The following is a 19,454-nucleotide window of genomic DNA, read 5'->3' as shown; positions in this document are numbered from 1 at the left end:
ACAACACCATATGCCTGTGGGCATAATGGTTAAGAGCACGGGCTAGTAACCCCAATATTCTGAGTTCGATTCCAGGCAGTGACCTGAATAATAATAATTATAATAACATCGGAAAATACATTTTACATTACTTACATTTGATGGATATTTGCCCTCATCTTGTTTATTGTTAACACAACATTTCGGCTGATATACTCTCCAGCCTTCTTCAGGTGTCTTGGAGTCTTCTTCAGGTGTCTTCAGGCTGGAGAGTATATCAGCCGAAATGTTGTGTTAAAAGCAAACAAGATGAGGACAAATATCCATCGAATGTAAATAATGTACATAATTCATCTCTTAAATATAGAACTGTATTGAAAAATACCTTAGGAATGAGAACCCAGGTTCGAAATTTCCCCAAGACATCTGATGAAGGCTGGAGGGTATATCAGCTGAAACGTTGTGTTAACAACAAACAAGATGAGGCTAAATATCTGTTAAATGTAAATAATGTACATAATTCCTCATCTCTTAAATATAGGACTGTAAAATCTCCTTTATTTGTAAAACAGGAAATAAATACTCATTCAACGTTTGCCAGCATAGAAAAACAAGCATGTGCATATCCATGTGTGTGTGTGTTTGTGTGTGCAAAGTAGGAGCCCTGTAATGATTTACTTTTGAATTGGTAAGAATAAATAAAATAGTGATGTTGTCTCAGTGTTGTAAAAGAAAAGAGGAAGGAATATAACGAACAACAAAAAAAAGAAGTTTAGTATCTGAGATTTCATTGTTGTTGACGGTTAAACTTAGTTTGTCAGTACTGACATTCAAAAAATAAACGTGGGCTGGCCCACAACTCCAACACAGACAGGCTGTAGTTTGTGGCTTTTTTTCTTTTCCCAACTTGTGTTTAGCTTGTTTTTTAAAGTATGAAATTTGATCTCTTTCTTCCTATCATCTGAAAGATATGCCTGCATGCGGAAAGATTTTATATTTCATGTTCTTGCAGTAATTCTGCCTAACTTTCTCTCTCTCAAATTTTCTTCATGATCTCACTTTGTGTTGTTTTATTTCCTCTCCAGGTAAAGATCAGTGACTTTGGATTGTCTCGAGCTCTTGGAGTAGGCAAAGACTATTACCAGAGTAATTTTACCATCAATCTAAAACTTCCAATTGCTTGGTGAGTCAGTCCTTTGATGATATTTTTTTATATGTTTTGATTTGTAATAGATTTAAGCTTGTTACCATTGAGACTCAGAAATGTTGTACGTTTGCCAGAGAATTATTGCTTCAGCATTAAATTGTAATTATAAAGAACTTGCTTCAGTATCAGGTTCGAGTTTGTTTTGATGGTTCTGTGCTGGTGGTTGCAGTGTGCTCCATTCCGTGTGATAAAGTGAAATATAACAAAGTCTTTAATATGGCCAGTCTTTTAAAAGATTTCTTCAGACTTTAATAATAATCTCTGATTGTCATCAGTGTTTCCTCTTAGTGCTTGTCCATGTGCCCTCATTTTACAACTATTGCACAAAAGGAGAACCTGTACACACACACACACACACACAACACACACACACACACACACACACACACACACACACACACACACAGTACAAAGATTTTCAAGACAAAATCAAATTTTTAAAATTGGAAATGGTTACAAGCATAAGTGTGCATATACTTTACAAAGGACAAACTTAGCCAGAAGCAAATTTAGCTCTAGGTCAATTGTGATTGACTTGGGACAGTATTTTACCAGTAATGGCACTCCCAGATGACCACTCTCAGAACCATGAAAGATGAGTATGTGCATTGTACAACTCTCAAATTAATCTGTCTCCGAAACTGCAGAAAATGTTAATATATGCCATGGCAGAAGAGAAAAATGATTTAGATGGTGTCCTTCTCTAATAAATAACTGAGAAATGGTGAGAGCAAACTTACAAATTTGGAAGAAGAGAGCAGAGAATAAAAACTGACAAATTATTATTTTTTTTGAGGGCAATATGCTGTGCTTTTGAGGACTTATCAAGCTGAGTGAAATCATAGTCTGGCTGGCACCTTTGCTGGTGGCGCGTAAAAAGCGCTGTTTGAGCATTGGGCCTCATGGAAGCAGTGACAGGTGACCAAAACCTTTGGCGATATACCTTGTTTGTGCAGACCTGTCAGGTCAATGGCATCTACACCCACTACACTCTCAGAGTGTTTGGTCTTAGGAAGGGCATACAGCTGTAAAAAACCTTGCCAAATCAGATTGGAACCTGGTGCAGCTCCCTGGCTTACCACATTTTCAGTTAAACCATCCAACCTATGCCGGCATGGAAAGCAGACATTAAATGATGATGATGATAGATTTTGATTATTTGAATAGTTTGACCCTTTAGCATTTAAACCCACCATACCTGACCCAAATCATTCTATGTTCAAGCTGATCAGATCTGGCCTTTCACACTTACCCTACAATGTCGTTGGGAAATAAATAATCTCATCGTTAAAATAATGCAAACAAGCATTATATTTGACAGAATAATCTGAATGCTAAAGGGTTGAATTATTAACAGAAATTCCTTTCTGAGAGGAAGCTTTGACAAGGACACCAAGCAATGACAGGTCTTGTGTAGAGACACAGTTGTCAAAATATTTTTAAACAAATACCACTTTTTCTTTTTTTTTTTTTTAATTTGACACTATTATTAGTAAGCTGTTGACAGCCTTCTGAAAGTCATTCAATGTCTGTTTCTTTTTTTTGTCATGTCAGAGGTAGGCTTGTCCAGTTCAATGTGCAATTATTATATTAACTGAAGGAAAAGTATGGTGACAGTATCCAGTATGAAATTTTAATTGCTGGGGATTTGTTATAAAAGGCAAGAGGCTAAGGAAACAAAATGTATGGAATGAAACTAAAGGATAGATTATATGTATTTAAGGTCTATAATATTTGTCTGCTTTGAGGGATCATATAACATTTCTTTTGAGGAGTCATTTGGCTAATTATCATAGATTAAAATGTGAGGTACCATTGATTGATACATGTGTTGAGAAAGGACTGGCATATAGGAAAAGAATGTTGGATGTGTGTTGAGAATCACTTGATTTAATCGAATGTAATTGAAAATATATACTCCAGTTTGAGTTTTTCTTTTATTGAAAAAAAAATTTGCTTTGAGAACAATATATTTTTCATGACCATTCATCACTAAGATTTTTTTTAACATTTTCTCCATGCTTGGACATGGGCTCACACAATCTCTGTCTTCTCAGAAACCCCCATATTGTCATCAGATGTAATACTTCCTTGAAAATTTTCCTTCCCAGCTTTGATCTGATTACTATGCTTTCAGGACCCTAACTTCTGCTGCTCATTTGGCCCTCCTAGGTAACACTTGCTGTTAACAACTTGTAAGAGGTCTTCTGACTACTTCTAGAGAGCCATCCAGGCATTTGAAAGTATTCATTCTCTGTCTGGACAACAGACATTAAATGAGGATGATGATGTATCTTCCTTTTCTGTCAATAAGACAATGATCTCACCAAATCTCTTGTGGACTCCTGATTTCTATTGGATATGAACTTTACAATTTCTACAACCACCTATTCTACAAATTGAACACAGACTCTTCCAAGACAGCCATACAATTCAGTATTCTTTCTACTGTGATATGTTTTTGCCAGGTTTACTTTCAGATCTTGTCGTTCTAGACTCCCATGCATCTTTGGAACTTTACCTCTAAATATTTTAACTGATTCTGGAGTGAGAACTTGGCAGTCAGCATTGTGGGGACAGCCATGTTTGAACTGAATTGCTTCCGAACATGTCCATCTGGAGTTATTTCTTTCTGAAATATCTCCTTTGTCCTGACAATGATACTGAAACACTTGTTATTGGGAACAGTACCATTAGCAGATACTTTCAACATGTCAGCAACAATCAACTGGGCTCCCTTCCTCAAGGTCCACCTGCTTTCTCTGCCATTATAAATTAATGCTTCTTTCAACTGTCAACAGCTGCTGATCCTTCAGTTGGATCTACTTGCTGTTGTCCCCCCCCTCTTCATGCATTCTCATCATTTATTAACCTCTTCTTGTGGTATTTCCTCTTGACATCTGTGATGCTGATTATACACCACTTAGCATTCCAAAGACATCCCCATTCTCAACAGCACAATCTCATCACCTGAAACACATTCTCTCATCTTCTCACCATGAACCTCTTTCTCCCTGAATCCTTGCTAGTTAAGTGTCTACCTTATTCTTTTAGTTACCTAACATTGTACCTTGCATCATTCTTCCTTCCATCCCTCCCAGGTCTGTCCTACATTATCATTCCACCTCTTTGTCAATTACTGATTAGCTGGAACCTTGCCCCCTGCCCACACAAACTTGCTCTATGGCTTGCAGTGGTTTGTCTGTAAATCATCCCAGGACTTAAGAGTTCACAGATTTGACTCTCTGCGTCACTAAAGATGTTTCTCTTTGTCAATTAAGTGTTGATTAATGTGTATACACACACACACACACACACACACACACTCTCACACTCACACATATATATGCACACACACACACTCTCACGCATTTCCTGTTTGCATTTGTATACTTCCTTTCAATGTGTTTTTTACTTGTATTATTTTAAGTTTGTGTAGCTGTGTATGGTTGAGAACATTTTGTGTTTTGCAAGTGACAGGAATTATTAGAAAGAATGGCTGGAATTGCAGACTTCCCTCACAACATTCTTCTCTAAAGCTTGTAACTTCTCGAAAGCCTATAATTTGTGTTCATCACTCTAATTACAGGTGTGCTCCGGAGTGTATCAATTATTTGAAGTTTACATCTGCGAGTGATGTTTGGTCATATGGAGTTACTCTTTGGGAAATGTTCACATATGGATTCCAGCCTTGGGCTGGAATGACTGGACAACAGGTAGGTTGCTACAAACTTGCAAGTTTCTTCTTTTTTTTGTTTTTTTTTGATTTCTTGAAAGAAAATCTAATAATTATCTTAGAGAAATTTTATTTTATTGAAATATTGTATCTTTTTGATGTATTTAAAGAGTTTATACGCTCTCTGTCATATATATTGTCTGTTTGATACAATTGAAATGAAACGATCATCTTTGTCACCTTCTAACAATGTGTGGGTCACATGATGGAGTGTACAGTAAACAACCTTACAATTAATGAGCAAATCATTAAATCTGTGTTGGCATGTGTTAATTATAACCCATCAGTTACAAGAATTGCTCAAATGTTATCATTCACATTCTTCAGTGTATTAATTTAGTTAAGATTTCCATAATAACCAGCCACGGTCTGTTAAAGACTGGAATGGAAATAAACAATATGAAAGTCCTCTAAGAAACAAGAATTTTTCTTTTAAATAGGAAATTGGGATAAAATATTAAACCATATGAGATGACTAGGTTAATTTCTCAGCCTATCATTTAACATTTATTTTTATAGAATTTTAACCTTTTAGCATTTAAACCCACCTTTTAAGATTTAAACCAGGGGCAATGACCGACACCTTTGGCATTATGTCGTACTCGAGAAGACCACCCATCAAGCTGAGCAAAATTGCAGTCATGGCAGATACTGGTGCCACGCAAATGGCACCCAAGATGGTAGTGTATAAAAGCATTCATCACACTCTTGAAGTGGTTGGCATTAGGAAGGGCATCCAGCCGTAGAAATCCATGTCAAATCAGACTGGAGTCTGGTGCAGCCTTCTAACTTACCAGCCCTGGTCAAACCATCCAACTCATGCCAGCATGGAGAATGGACGTTATATGATGTGATGATATCTGGCCAAAATATTCTACCTGTTGTATGTTTAGACTGGCCAGGCCTGACCTCTCGCATCAACTCTACACTATCATTCTAAAAATTAAGATGCCTCATCCAGATCTCAAAGCTACAAGATAATGCATAATTAATTTCAAAACAATGTGAATGAATAAGCATCACTTCTGAGAGAGAATTGTTTAATGCTGAAGAGTTAAACAACAGTCCGGTTTGAGTGGGGGATGGAGGGATGGAGCTCTTAAAACCTATCCACTGCTCTTTTAGTGTAGAGAGCATCAGTAAGATCCTTCCCTTAATTGTTCCATAAATCAAACTTTCTCGGCAGGGTTAGAAAATATTTGAGGCCCTTATCAATTGCTGGTCTTGTATAAAGGTGAAGTCTGACCCACATTTGTGTACCTGCTAACCCTGCTCTAACACAACCATAAGCCTTATTCAATAGAAAACCAGTTGATTGTAAATCTTATTAACCTGCTACAACTTCCAGATGTCTTCTTATCTTCCCTTTTCTGGTGCTACTGCCTGTCAAACTAGTTAGCTTCATGTGGGCCCCCTACTTCAAACTGCCATGACACCCATTTGTCTTTCTGTCCATACTCATAGTATCAACTCAGTTCCTTACATTGCCTAGGGCCACTTCCTTCTTGGCTCTCTTCTCATGTTTATAGCTGCTCAGACTGTCCCCTGTATGAACCTTCCCAGTTGGGGAGGGTCAGTAATATCCTAGACACTCTCCTCAGTTCTTATGTCTAAAAACATAAAGACATCTGTCCTTTCATTTTCTTTTTTTTTTTGGTAATGTCTGTCAGCTCTAGTCAAGTCTGTCTTAGTAGGGGTTGGAGGGTTGAGAAATTCAGGTGGTCTGCTATCAGAAGGGTTAATGTTGCTGTATCATGAAGACTGGAAATAAGGTTCACTTTGGTGTCCTTTCCAGATATAATCTCTCTGAAGTTTTACATTTGCTTAGAGCATAGTTTGTCTGGGGTAAGGTCATGGACAATTAGCAGAAACATTAACTGCAGGATAATGTTAGGAAAATTTTCAAGGAATTTTGGAATAAATTAAATTGTTTTTTTTTTTTGTTTTTTGCCTAAAGATCCTTGAAGCTGTTGATCAGCCAAATTGTCAGCGCTTAGATCGACCTGATCTTTGCCCCAGAGAGTACTTTGACCTAATGAAGTCGTGTTGGGAAGATGACCCAAAGGATAGGCCTACATTCAGTGAAATATTTTTGAAACAGCCAAAGGTAAGTTTATTTACCTTTCCAAGAATTTTCAAAATGATTTGACCTTTATTCTTAAGTTTTCTTCCAGTCTTTCTTAGTGAGCTGTTCTTCATGATAATGTTCTTGTGTTTTTTGTAGATGCGCCCATCTCTGGCAAAAGCAGTTGCTGATTCTCCAGAAACCTCTGCTGGTGATGAATATTTAGTTTTTAAGGCTTACGACACCATTGTTATTTTAGATAAGAAGTAAGTGCCTGCAATTTCTAATTCCTTTGCAACGTTAGTTTCTGACCCTATTTTCTTTGAATTTCCCCAAACTGGGAGTCATCATTGTCCATGCATCCATCAATGTTCATTATTCACTGCTTTCACTTCTGTCCTCATCTCTACTCACATTCTCACGGACCTCCCTACCCACACAACCATTCTTGATTCTCTGCTGCTATTCTCTCTGCATCCATCTTGTTCCTTGAGGACACACTCTCACACCTTTTCTCTCCAGCAACACGTCTGTTCCTGCCTCTCTACACCAGGTACAAACACACCTTCCTCAATGCTGCATGCTCACATCTTTCTAAAGATCTTGTCTTCCCAATGTTTGGTGACTTCACTACTGCTGATGCCATGAAAAAAAAAAAGCACCTCTTACACTCTCAAGTGGTTGGCATTAGGAAGGACTTCCAGCTGTAGAAACCATGCCAGACATTGGAGATCACCACAGGGGCTGACAGGGGCTGACCAGCTGAAGAGCTGCCCACACTCCATTAGTATTTAAGTTTTGTATTATTTCACTTGTTTATGTGTTATTTCAGTCTCATTTCAATGGTGTAATCCTCCTATGGCCAAAAACCTTCCTGCCATGACCATCCCATGCTTTTTGTTGAACATTGGACATCTTAGATTTCCTAACTGTCTTTCCTTCTAGCACTGTAGGCTGTGTAATTTGTGGGAGATTTGGCTCTTATTTTTAGCAGGCCAAGCAACTACATAGAAGCACCTCTTTTGCCCAACATTTTAGGTATTTCAGAATTCTGAAGTAGCAGTATTCCTTTCTCTCTTCTTACATCTGTTGTTTGTAACTTTGTCTGCTTTGAGTTTCACTGTCCTGAAAAGGAATTTGTGAGAAAGCTTAGTTTTATTCTAGCAATGCATTGTGTGTGTGTGTACCCTGAGTTGTTGGGGTTTCAGGGCACAGTAACAGTATGCTTACACATTGACCCTTGCCACCGATGCTTTTGCCAACTCAGCTACAGCTATCCCATCCAATGTGAAAGGAACCACGGGGTCAGAGCAACAGTTTGTGTGCTTGCTCAATGGAATGGTGGTGTTAGGTTGCCTCTCAATGATAATGGCTGAATGCCTCTAAGCTGGAATCACAGTCGGACCCAACTTGTTTCCCAAAAGCATTTCAACCTCAAGGTGCATGCCAGCCCATCACGTTTGCATGATGAATGTCATCATCACTGACGGAATTGCCTTTCTGGGGTGTTGCTTCAGCACTGTCCCACCTGACTTGTTCAAAGAGATTGAGTTGAACAAAATTACCTGTATATGGTGTGACTTACTGCTTGGAGGGACGGGCTTAGCAGAGCAGCTGTGTGTGTGGAGACGGAGAGAAATACATACATGCACACAGAGTACTCCACAGAGCATATACATTACAGACACACATATGGTAGATTTGTTTAAAATTTGTCAAGAAAATTAACTCTGTAATCTTTCCAGCTGTATTACATATTTGCATAAATCTGTTTAACATCTTTCTGGATTAGTTCATTATCATATTTCAAAAGTAAACGATTCCGTGCTGGTGACCCTTTCTGAATTATCCTGAGACACATTTTAGGGATTTCTGCTCTAGATAAATAAGGAAACAACCTTCGGTGGTGCCCCAGTGATAGAATGGTTTTCATCTCTCTCTCTCTCTCTCTCTCTCTCTCTCTCTCTCTATATATATATATATATAATATATATATATATATATTATATATATATATATAAAGCTTTTAAAACAATTTTGTTGGTGTTAACCCCTAGAGAACATGTGTGACTAACAACTAAACGATTGCAATTTTGACCTAGATTCAATTTTTTTTTCATCCAACAAGACCACACATGCTCTCTGAGTGTTTAGATATCATTCAATATCATGGAAATATCATCTGTTGGTGTAGATTGTCATCACACTGGGAAAATTACAAAATATTCCATAGCTTGTATAAATTAAAAAACCACACACATACACTTCTTTAAAATTCAAGAAATTAACTGGGCAGCCTCTGCAACTGTGTTAGATATTTGTATAGACCTGGTGGACTTCTTCCTTGATTACCTCGTTATGAAGTTTTCATATTTTTATAAATTTCTTGTAAACTGTTGATAATTCATTTATGTTTAACTAAATTTGTTTTCTTTGTCTCTTTGCAGTCCAGAAAATGCCCCTTCAAAGTTCTGGAAAGGAGCATTGGATACAGGCAAATGTGGGCTCTTTGATGCTACAAAGACAGTTGCGTTCATTGAACCCAAGACCAGCCCCATTGAGTTACCAAGAACTTCTCTATCAAGAAAGGGTAACCAACTTCAGTTCTAAAAATCTACTCTCAATTTCTACCTTCTGCCCTTCCTGTTTTTCTTAAACTTAGCACTTGCATATTGTAATAGTAAGGTATTGATAGTGTATTACAACTGTAAAATAGACTAAACTATGTATTACAACAGTATGGCCATATGTTGTTTCAAACATAATCACTGCAGAAATAAATCTCACTTTTCTAGGAGGATATCTACCAATCACACAACGGTGAGGAATGTTGGTGTTTAGCAATAATAAATTAGTTTGATATTGAAAAATAGAAAATTGATCTAAAGGAACGATCTTTTATGGTATGGCATCAAAGATAATGTAATTAATTAGATATCAAATGAACGATGGATTTTAATCCTGTTTATAAGCTGTAGTACACTTAATATTACTGACCTGGAAAGTGTGTGACTAATGACCTTAAATGTACAGTATTCAGTTATGAATAAGTGGCTTAGATAAGATTAATTAGCCTGGCCTGACGATGAATTGAACTTGAAAAGAGATGGTTGGTTGTTTAATTAAAACTATTGCTTAAGCAAGACTCTAAATTTTCATCTGTTGAAGGGTTATTTAATGAAATTGCATTGGAGTCTGGATGTCGGAGAAAGTAATATATGTTGTTGAATCATACAAACTAAAACATCCTGCTTAAAGAGAAGTTAACCTCCTGCTGCTGCTACTGCTGCTGCTTTGATGAGCTGTAGAAACTAATTTATTTATTTTTTATTTCATCTAGTTTCAGCTCACGAGCTGTGGCCATGCTGGGGCGCCCTTGAAATTTCTAAAATTTATTCATTTACACATTTAATTAGATTAAATTATGAATTCTAACCTTCATATTTATCTGTGTTAATATTATAATTCATTATTTAGGCGGCAAGCTAGCAGAATCATTTGTACTTCATTTGTACCCATCTTTACATTCGGATTTCAAATGCCACCAGGGTTGACTTTGCCTTTCATCCTTTCACGGTTGATGAAATATGTATCACTTGAGCACTGGGGTAGATCTAATCAACCTTAGCCTCTCCCCCAAAATTGCTGGCCTTATGCCAAAATTCGAAGCCTTTATGGTAATTCATTATTTAAAATAGAAACCTGGTGGCACGTAAAAAGCACCATCCGAACGTGATCGATGCCAGGCCCACCTGACTGGCTCCCCCGTGCTGGTGGCATGTAAAAAGCACCCACTACACTCTGAGTGGTTGACGTTAGGAAGGGCATCCAGCTGTAGAAACATTGCCAGGTCAGATTGGAGCCCGGTGCAGCCTACGGGCTCTCCAGACCTCAGTTAAACCATCCAACCCATGCCAGCATGGAAAACGGACGTTAAACGATGATGATGAATTAAAAACCATGTTATAATTCATTATACATCTAAAATACACCCACACTCACACAGTGCTGTTACTTGTTTTTTTTTTTTTGTTTTAGCATGACTTTGTAGCATGTGCAATGGTTTTAGGTGTCCATGCGGTCACAAGCTGACATGGACAATCTCTTGGCCATACAATACTTTGAGTGTAACATCCAGGATGTAACACACAGAGGAGGAAAGAGAGCAGAAAAGAGCTGGTATTTAAGTTATTGAGGTTAAGTGGATGGAAGTTAGTTAGCCTAGGTGGGATTTGAACTCAGCAGAGAACTGCAATAAATGTCACGAAGCATCTTATTTGATACTTTAAGGATTCCATCTGTTTGCTGTCTCACTGAGACACATGCAGGTACACACACATACACACACACCAATACATGTGCACATGTGTGTGTGTGTGTGTGTCTGTATATATATATATATATATCATCATCATCATCATCATCATTTAGCGTCCGTTCTCCATGCTAGCATGTATATATATATACACACACACACACACAAGTATGTTTATCATCAAGGTGGCGAGCTGGCAGAATCGTTAGCACGCCGGGCGAAATGTGTAACCGTATTTCGTATGCTGTTACGTTCTGAGTTCAAATTCCGCCGAGGTCGACTTTGCCTTTCATCCTTTCGGGGTCGATAAATTAAGTACCAGTTACGCACTGGGGTCGATGTAATCGACTTGATCCGTTTGTCTGTCCTTGTTTGTCCCCTCTATGTTTAGCCCCTTGTGGTCAATAAAGAAATATATATACAAGTATGTGTATCATCATTGTCATCATCGTTTGACGTCCATCTTCCATATATACACGTCTGCATGTATATATAAATGTGTGTCTCAGTGAGACAGGAAACAGATTGAATCCTTAAAGTATCAAATAAGATGCCTTGTGACTTTTATTGCAGTTCTCTGCTGAGTTCAAATCCCACCTCAGCTAACTAACTTCCGTCCACTTAACATGTGTGTGTGTGTGTGTGTGTGTGTGTGTGTGAAAACATGATAGTTGATACTTAATTTCAGTGTCTGTTAGAAGTTGGTTGTTAGCCAGAGCTTATGGCAATGTTTTGTTGTTTTTAGTTTCTGTTCAAAGTCTTTCACAACCAGCAACAACCACCCAACTCCATAGAAAATGTGTGGAAGCAAGTCAAAAGTTCTTTGAAATCACCAAAATCAGATAATGTAAATGTATTTAGCTGTGACACCTTTATAGATTCAAGATTATCCTAATTACTGAAACCTATCTTAATAGTGAGGTTGGTAAAAACCCGAGCTAGATCTATCATCATGGTTCAGATGTTATGGTCCTTGAGGGGTCTTTGGGGATGTTTAGTCCCCCCCTTACTCAACGTACTCATGGGAGTCTTTTTCGCAGCAGAAGTTATGGTGGTTGGCCACAAAAATGAGTGCAAAGCAAAAAAAAAAAAAGCAAAACAACTATTGAAAATATAAAGAAGGAAGAGTGAGTATGGAGGAGGAAGGAGCAGTCCTTTGAAGTTCCCTTCCCCAACAGAAGAGTAGAGTGTGTGTGTGGGGAGGGGGAGTGACCTTATAGGAAAAGATGATTTCATTCTAGAAGGAAAAGGTTGAATAGGTTTGAGAAAGGCAGACAGTGTGAATGTGTAAGAAGGAGAGGAATTGTTTTATAGAAGGGAAAGGGGGGAGACAGGAGAAAGGAGAAAGGGAGAACTTGAGTATTTTCACATAGAAAGACATTGATATTTATTGAATTATAATATTGCTAATAACAATAATAAGAAAAATAATAATAACTGCAAATGTTATTCAGAGACCTTTTTAGTGGGATGGGCAACTCCACTTGAAGAAAATTGTGGGCTCTACCTGCAAGGTCATGTTTTATCTTGATGTGAGGTCACCATATCACATGTGCTTGTGAGGCATGTGCCTGATGTACTTTTATCAAACAGGTAGTCATGATAGGGGTATATTGGGTTTCATATATTTGTGTCCCAGTGTCACTTTGATGGCGTGTGCTACTCTCTCACTCAATAATAATAATATAATACATAAATTCTGTGTTTTAACTCATTCACCATTAATGTAACGAGTACAACCAAAAACAAATTGTTCTGTAACCATTAGAATCAGTTGATATTGATTAATTAACAGTTAGGATGATTGTAGCATGAAACAGAATAGATTGTGAAGAGGTCATTTAATCAGACCCAGTGTTGTATAAAGCTGTGGCTTCTGTTTAGCCTTACATTAACTGACTGAGGACGGAAGACATAAATCTGTTCCTCACCGTCCATAGATCCAGGCAGGTATTTTGATGTAAGGGAGGTGAAGCTGCATTTTCTTGCCTGTTGAGAGACTGCTCTCTCATTGGTCTCATATGAAATAAAACAGGACTAAATGACGATGTAGATGAGGCACTTTATAGTGCTGGCTTGTCCTCTTGCTGATGTGGTCAGGCAGGAATAGCTGCTTGAAAGTGTGATGACTTGAGAATTGCAACAGTGGATTTTCTGTCTGGATGTTTAAGGATGTATACAAACTCTACACCAGAACAATTTCTAAATTGGTTAGTTTCTGATTTTTGGGATGGAAATATAAATACTGAACATGAAGTTGTTTACGCTACATAATAGTTTTAACATTTTCTAACATAGAAATGTATAAAATTAAATGCGATTAGAATTGTTGATTGTGCTCAGAATACAAAGAGCTTGGAGTATTGAAATGTGAAAATAGCTTTAACTTTGTATCATCCTGCTATTTCTTTTTATTTTTATACTAAAATACTGCAACTTTTCTAATTTAAAAAAATCAAACCAATGAAATGAAAAATAGTAAAAAGGAAATATTTTTATTTTTGCCTATTTTTCAAATTCTTTTTCCTAGAATCCAGTCGGAGATCAGGCAGGAAACTTCGTGCTGACATGATCAGTGGACCAAAGGACGATCTTCGACACACAGGTCATATTGGTTATGATGGAGCAGTTTTTGGTGACATACCTTTCATTGGGGATGGTAAGCTTCCAGTAAAAGTATCAAGCCCAGGTTAGTATACTTGGTTCTATGAAGTCAGCTGGTGTTGTTTAGTAACTTTGGTCTCTGGCTTCGGTGCTTAAACACTGAAGTCGACAGTTCAAGCACTACACACAGTATTTTGGCTACAGTATGTAGCACTATATCTTTGTTTAATCTCAGGTCAGCTCTGATCAAGCAGACCTATAATGAAAAGCCTTCCTGCCAAGAATATTCAGTCTTTATTTACATATATCTAGGACTAGGTTATCAAATGCATCTTTTTTTTTTTGTATATATATATAGATGATAGGTTGCAATTTGATGGAGACGTAGCTGCTATTTTATGAGCTAGTTGGATGGCCACATAACAGAGTTAGAACTGATCTCTGTTTAATGGAGTTGAATAATAGGTTTTCTGTTACAGATTTGACTCTGACACCACAAGGCACTAAGACTAGCTTTCTTATATTGATTTCTTTCTTCACCAAAAGGTCACATATTATTGTGTAATAATATATTTTTGGCTTGATGAATTGAAATTGTTTCACCTGGGATCTACAAATCAACTTCTTACTCTTTGCTGTTGATAACTAACAATCTAACATTATATTTCTATCTCTAAAGTCAAGCTGTTGTCTGAATATTAGGAATTGCTTAAAAAAACGATTACTTAATTGCTAATCAACATTTTGAAGTGGTGTTGTTGTTTAACATGTTAAATATATTTCGACTATTATTCATTTACTGTTTATGCTGTCTGTATAGTGTTTATCAGTTGTTATTGATGTGTTGTTTGATGTTGGCAGGTAAATTAACTGAAGAAAGTCGTGGTGCATCGATATCGTTACCGAGATTTGCAGGAGAAAGTCCGGCTCATGATCGCATCATTAGGAACAGTCAGTCTGATATATCCCTGAATCAAGATGGCTCTCGACCAGGAACCAATGGCTACGGCAACACATGGTTAGTAACGCAGTCTTTGTCTTTGTTTAGGGTGCAACCAACTTTGTTGCCAACGTCACTAATGAGGAAGAGAATTAAATGGGATGGGAAGCAGTTTGGCTTTATACAAGGACAGAGTACCTCTGGTACTCTCATGCTAATGAGACAACTATAGGAAAAGTACTTAAAGCTAGGGATAAAGCTCTTGACCCACCTTTTGTTGATCTGAAGAAGGGATCTGTCAGGGTTCCCCATTCTGATGATTGCTAAAATAACTAGGAAGATATGAAGGGCTTCCAAGAGTTGGGGAAGCTGTGCACAGAGGTGCTGTCAGTTAAGGTGACAATCTCGCTCTCTCACCTGTCCAGATTTAAACTGCATACGTAAAGGGACGTAATGCAGTCCAGCACTATATCACCTTATCTGGTAAAAAGAAGTTAAAAATAAATGGAGTTTATGGTGAAGAAAAGAAGAGGCCTGGTGTTTCAGTATTATTTGTTCAGTTGTGAATCCCCTGAACTGGTTTTGTCCAGTTCCGTATTTCACTTGGTCTTATTTAATGCCTTACTTGTATGGTGAGTGAGTTCTGATTTATCTCCCTTCCTAAACTAGGCCATTAAGGAGAAAACGTATTGAAGGCTTCTTACAAGGAAGATTTAAGAATTTATTTTTTGACAATTATGTAACTTCTAGCTTTTAAACTAGTGTATGGCTTTTAAGCAACTGACCCTGAATGGGAAGATCTGCAAACAGATCTCTGATTTGTTTTGGAGAATCTGTTGCAATTGCTTCTTCCAGAGTCATATCCCAATGAGGATTGTTGCAAAAAATCATGTAAAACAAGTAATGGAAACATAGGAATCCAAAATTTCAGGATTGCAGGCCTGGATTCAGCTTGGAATGTTTTTTAATTTACTCACTGAGTTAGCCTTTAAGACTATAAAAATTGTTTTCGTACCCAAAAAATTTGTTGCAAAAAGTCACATAAAAAAATTGCCGGAAACAATCAGAGTACGGAAAACTTTGGAATCCAAAATTTCAGGATTGCTGGTCCAGATTTGGTCCAGAATGTTTTTCATTGACTCACGGAGCCAGCCGGATTTCCAAATGGTATGATGTGTTGGACAACAGTCTCTAGGAGTAAAGTTGAAAAAGGGTGACACACTGACATTCACATTTATTATATATGTTTAATTTTGGGGAAACTTTATTTCAATGAAAGTGTATTTTATATGTGTGTGTGTGTGTGTGTATTAAGGAAAGCAAATATAAAACAAAAATGATAGTGTTCAGTATGTTTGTAACAGGGATTTCTATCAAAGAGACATGGTTAAACAAAGTTGTACATCATCTCCCTCTTTCTCTCTCTTTTATTATTACTCCCACTGCTACCATCAACACCCTACTTTTAATAAAACATCAACTCTCCCTAAATTTCTTTGTCTCTCTTTCTCTCCCTCTCTTTCTTTCTCTCTCTCTTTCTTTCTTTGCCACTGCCCTCACCCCCTGTATACCTATTATTACTCTCACCCCATCATGAGGAATAGTAGGAGTGTCATTGAATAGTGTGAGAGGTGGTCTAAATGTGACACACTGACACACAGAAATTAGTTTTTGCATTTATTTTGGTCCATAAAATGGACATGTGAATGTTAAGAGCTGCCTCAGAAAGCTCATTTAACCGTTGCTTGTGTGGAAAAGTGGATGTAAAATGATGAAGATGAATTATTATTGCATAAGCTTTGTAAATTGGTTGGAAATCTGAAGCTCCATTTCCATTGTTTAACATCAAATTTGGTGGGGGAGGGGGTGAGGCAGAGGAGACTTGTTTTATCAACATCATTCTTTCTATTGATAAACACTTATCACTTTAAATACATCAACAACTGCCACAGTTCAGTTCTGCCTTGGCATTGAACAGTCCTGCCCAGCTCTGTTTGTGTGGTCCAAAGACCTGAAGCTGGACAATCATCGTTCACTCAATGTTCTGCTGGGATCCTTATTGTCAGCACATGCCATCATAATGGTGAGAGTTCGAGTCTGTGGTTTATAGTTTAAAGATACCTGACACTTACACCTACATTTATTGATCAGTCAATGGGTGTCTTTACTGAAGCCTTTTCATTGATTATAAGATCAGAACAGATTGCTAATTGATGTAGCAGAGTGTCACACTGGGTTGCCGCATCTATATAGAATTTACGTTATTGGTTTTGAGATCAATACTGATTGTTTAAATTGATCTAATAATATTTTGTATACAAATTATTTATAGCTGGAAGTGATCGTTTCAAGCTGGATTGTCTAGGTATTTGCTATTCTTACATGAAGAAATACCAAATGTTGTCTATTTTTATAGGAAGGAATTGTGGTGCAAGATGTGATTCCAGATAGTTAGGAGTTTCCCTCAGTGTTGACTGTTTTCATCATCATAATCATCATCGTTTAACGTCCGTTTTCCATGCTGGCAAAGGTTGGATGGTTTGACTGGGGTCTGGGAAGCCAGGAGACTGCACCAGGCTCCAATCTGATCTGGCAGTGTTTCTACCGCTGGATGTCCTTCCTAATGCCAGGGTGCCCTTTGAAATTGTGCCTGTGTTCACCAGACTTAAATTATGGACTATTTCCCACCGACCCTGTGAACTTGATGATAACTTTATCTATTTTTTTCTTTTTGCTTCAGGTCTAGTCGGGATTCTCTTGAGAGTAGTTCCACCATTCGAACTGAAGGTTCTGGTGGAGGTTATCAGGATATTGATGAAGAAATGGATTTTGATTTTGGTGACTTTAAGGTTCCTGATCTAACTGTAAGTTTTGAATATTTACCAATAAACTTATTTTTCCTCTAATTTTTATATTTGATACATTTATAGTGTTCATTGTAACCCTAGGTTACATCACACACAAACTCTCTGCTGCTGCTGCTCTTACTTTACCTTAACCACTCGGCTATTTCTTTCTTAATTTAATGGAGATGTGTAACTAAATTACCAATGAGCAGTTCTGGTCAGTTCTGTTGGTGTGGTCATGGTTCAAAGACATGAAACTGGACAATCAATCAAAGAATTATTCATTCAATGTTTTAACTGTGATCCTTATTGTGAAGATATCATCATAATATTGGGAATTTGAACCCATGGCTTGTATTTTACAGACCCAACATTTATTCATTGAGCAGTCAGTGGGAGTCTGTACTAAAGCTTGCACACTCTCCTGTTATAATTATTATATAAGAAATAAAAGAAAAACAAGTAAAAAAAACCCCATTATTCCTCTTATTATTAAGCAAATAATTATCTAATTGCAAACTGTTTTGTTTGATGTAGAAACAAATTGGTCAACGAAATGCATGTTTTTAATCCTTTTTTTGTTTGTTTTAGACTTCACTTGATTTTGGACCTTCTCTTATGGATGAAGTTATGAAGGCTCTTGAAGATAAAAAAGATGAAGATATTACACGTAGCTTGTCAACTTCAAAAGATACTTCCCCTGTCGTTGAAGAGACAAAGGTAACGCCTGTTGAAACTACGGCTGATGAAGAGGAAGAAAGCACAACGCTCTCGCCCAAAGATACAAGTCCTCTTATTCCTCCTCATGTTCCTGTAAGTCAACCTTCTTTTAAGGAACTACATTTCAGAAATTAGTTTCTCTCCTCTCTTATATCTTCAAGAATTAACATGGTGCTTATTAAAGGTTTAGGATAGCTGCAAAATAATGGCAAACTAACCCAGTTTCATAATTATGGTAAAAGCTTGTCTCCTACTCAATCTCTTTTTATATAGGAAAGGGCTGTACACGCATACACTCCCTTTCTCTAATCTTTTTCTCTCACACACGTGTTAAATTCTTAGATGTTAATCTTTAATGTAAATATAGTTAAATTAGTGTGAATGAACATATTTTATGCAGGGAGGGTAAGCAACTAACTGGAAATAATTAGAGTAAGGAGTAATTTTAGTCAGTGATTAATATTTAAATTTTTCTGGCACGTGTAGGGGTTTTGGTCTTATTCTGAGCTCATAAGAGAACCATAACTTGTTGTAGTGATAGAATTACTAAATAAATGGATAAGTTTGTGTTGTGTTGTAGGAATATATAGGATTATTGAGAGATTAGTCCGAGACACCAGCTGTTTGGAGAACAGTAAAATTTGTGTTAACACATTTAAAGTATGCAACATTAAAAAAAAAAGGCTAAAATGAGGGAGATCTAATTGAGTGACTTCATTATTGTACAGGTATTTCTATCTGCACTGGAACGTTTAAAGGTAAAGTTGTACACGGGTGTATTTGAGCTGTAAATATTGAGGTAGCCAAGTTAATTCTTTGATACTCCTAAATATCAATAGGGTAGTTGTATGGTGTTAAATGAAGGAAAGATTAATAATTTCCTTGCACCTGACACTATTGCAGGTAGCTTTCTTTGCAGAAACCGTCTCCTGCAAGTCAACAAGCTTCAGTGTTACTATTGTTGTTATTGTAGTTAAACGATGGTACTTAATTAGTGCTAATTAACTGCTGAGGATTGTCTTTGTTAGAGAGATACAACTGT

At 37.2% G+C, this 19,454-nt stretch overlaps 1 protein-coding gene across 13 annotated transcripts in view; it reads left to right on the top strand.

Annotated features, from left to right (window-relative positions):
* Positions 1 to 19,454, top strand: part of LOC115217963 (activated Cdc42 kinase-like) — a 334,743-nt gene that overhangs the window by 279,113 nt on the left and 36,176 nt on the right. For all 13 annotated transcript variants that reach the window (XM_036507901.1, XM_036507900.1, XM_036507902.1 and 10 more), the window contains 9 exons: positions 1,065 to 1,162; positions 4,776 to 4,902; positions 6,880 to 7,029; positions 7,147 to 7,253; positions 9,435 to 9,577; positions 13,833 to 13,991; positions 14,768 to 14,924; positions 17,587 to 17,710; positions 18,284 to 18,505. In XM_036507901.1, the coding sequence (XP_036363794.1) occupies positions 1,065 to 1,162; positions 4,776 to 4,902; positions 6,880 to 7,029; positions 7,147 to 7,253; positions 9,435 to 9,577; positions 13,833 to 13,991; positions 14,768 to 14,924; positions 17,587 to 17,710; positions 18,284 to 18,505 (1,287 nt within the window). The remainder of the gene's footprint in view (positions 1 to 1,064; positions 1,163 to 4,775; positions 4,903 to 6,879; positions 7,030 to 7,146; positions 7,254 to 9,434; positions 9,578 to 13,832; positions 13,992 to 14,767; positions 14,925 to 17,586; positions 17,711 to 18,283; positions 18,506 to 19,454) is intronic.

This window comes from Octopus sinensis, linkage group LG12 (genome assembly GCF_006345805.1).
Source record: "Octopus sinensis linkage group LG12, ASM634580v1, whole genome shotgun sequence".
Taxonomy (NCBI): domain Eukaryota; kingdom Metazoa; phylum Mollusca; class Cephalopoda; order Octopoda; family Octopodidae; genus Octopus; species Octopus sinensis.
Note: the sequence above shows the minus strand (reverse complement) of the source record. Positions and strands in the feature narration are given on the sequence as shown.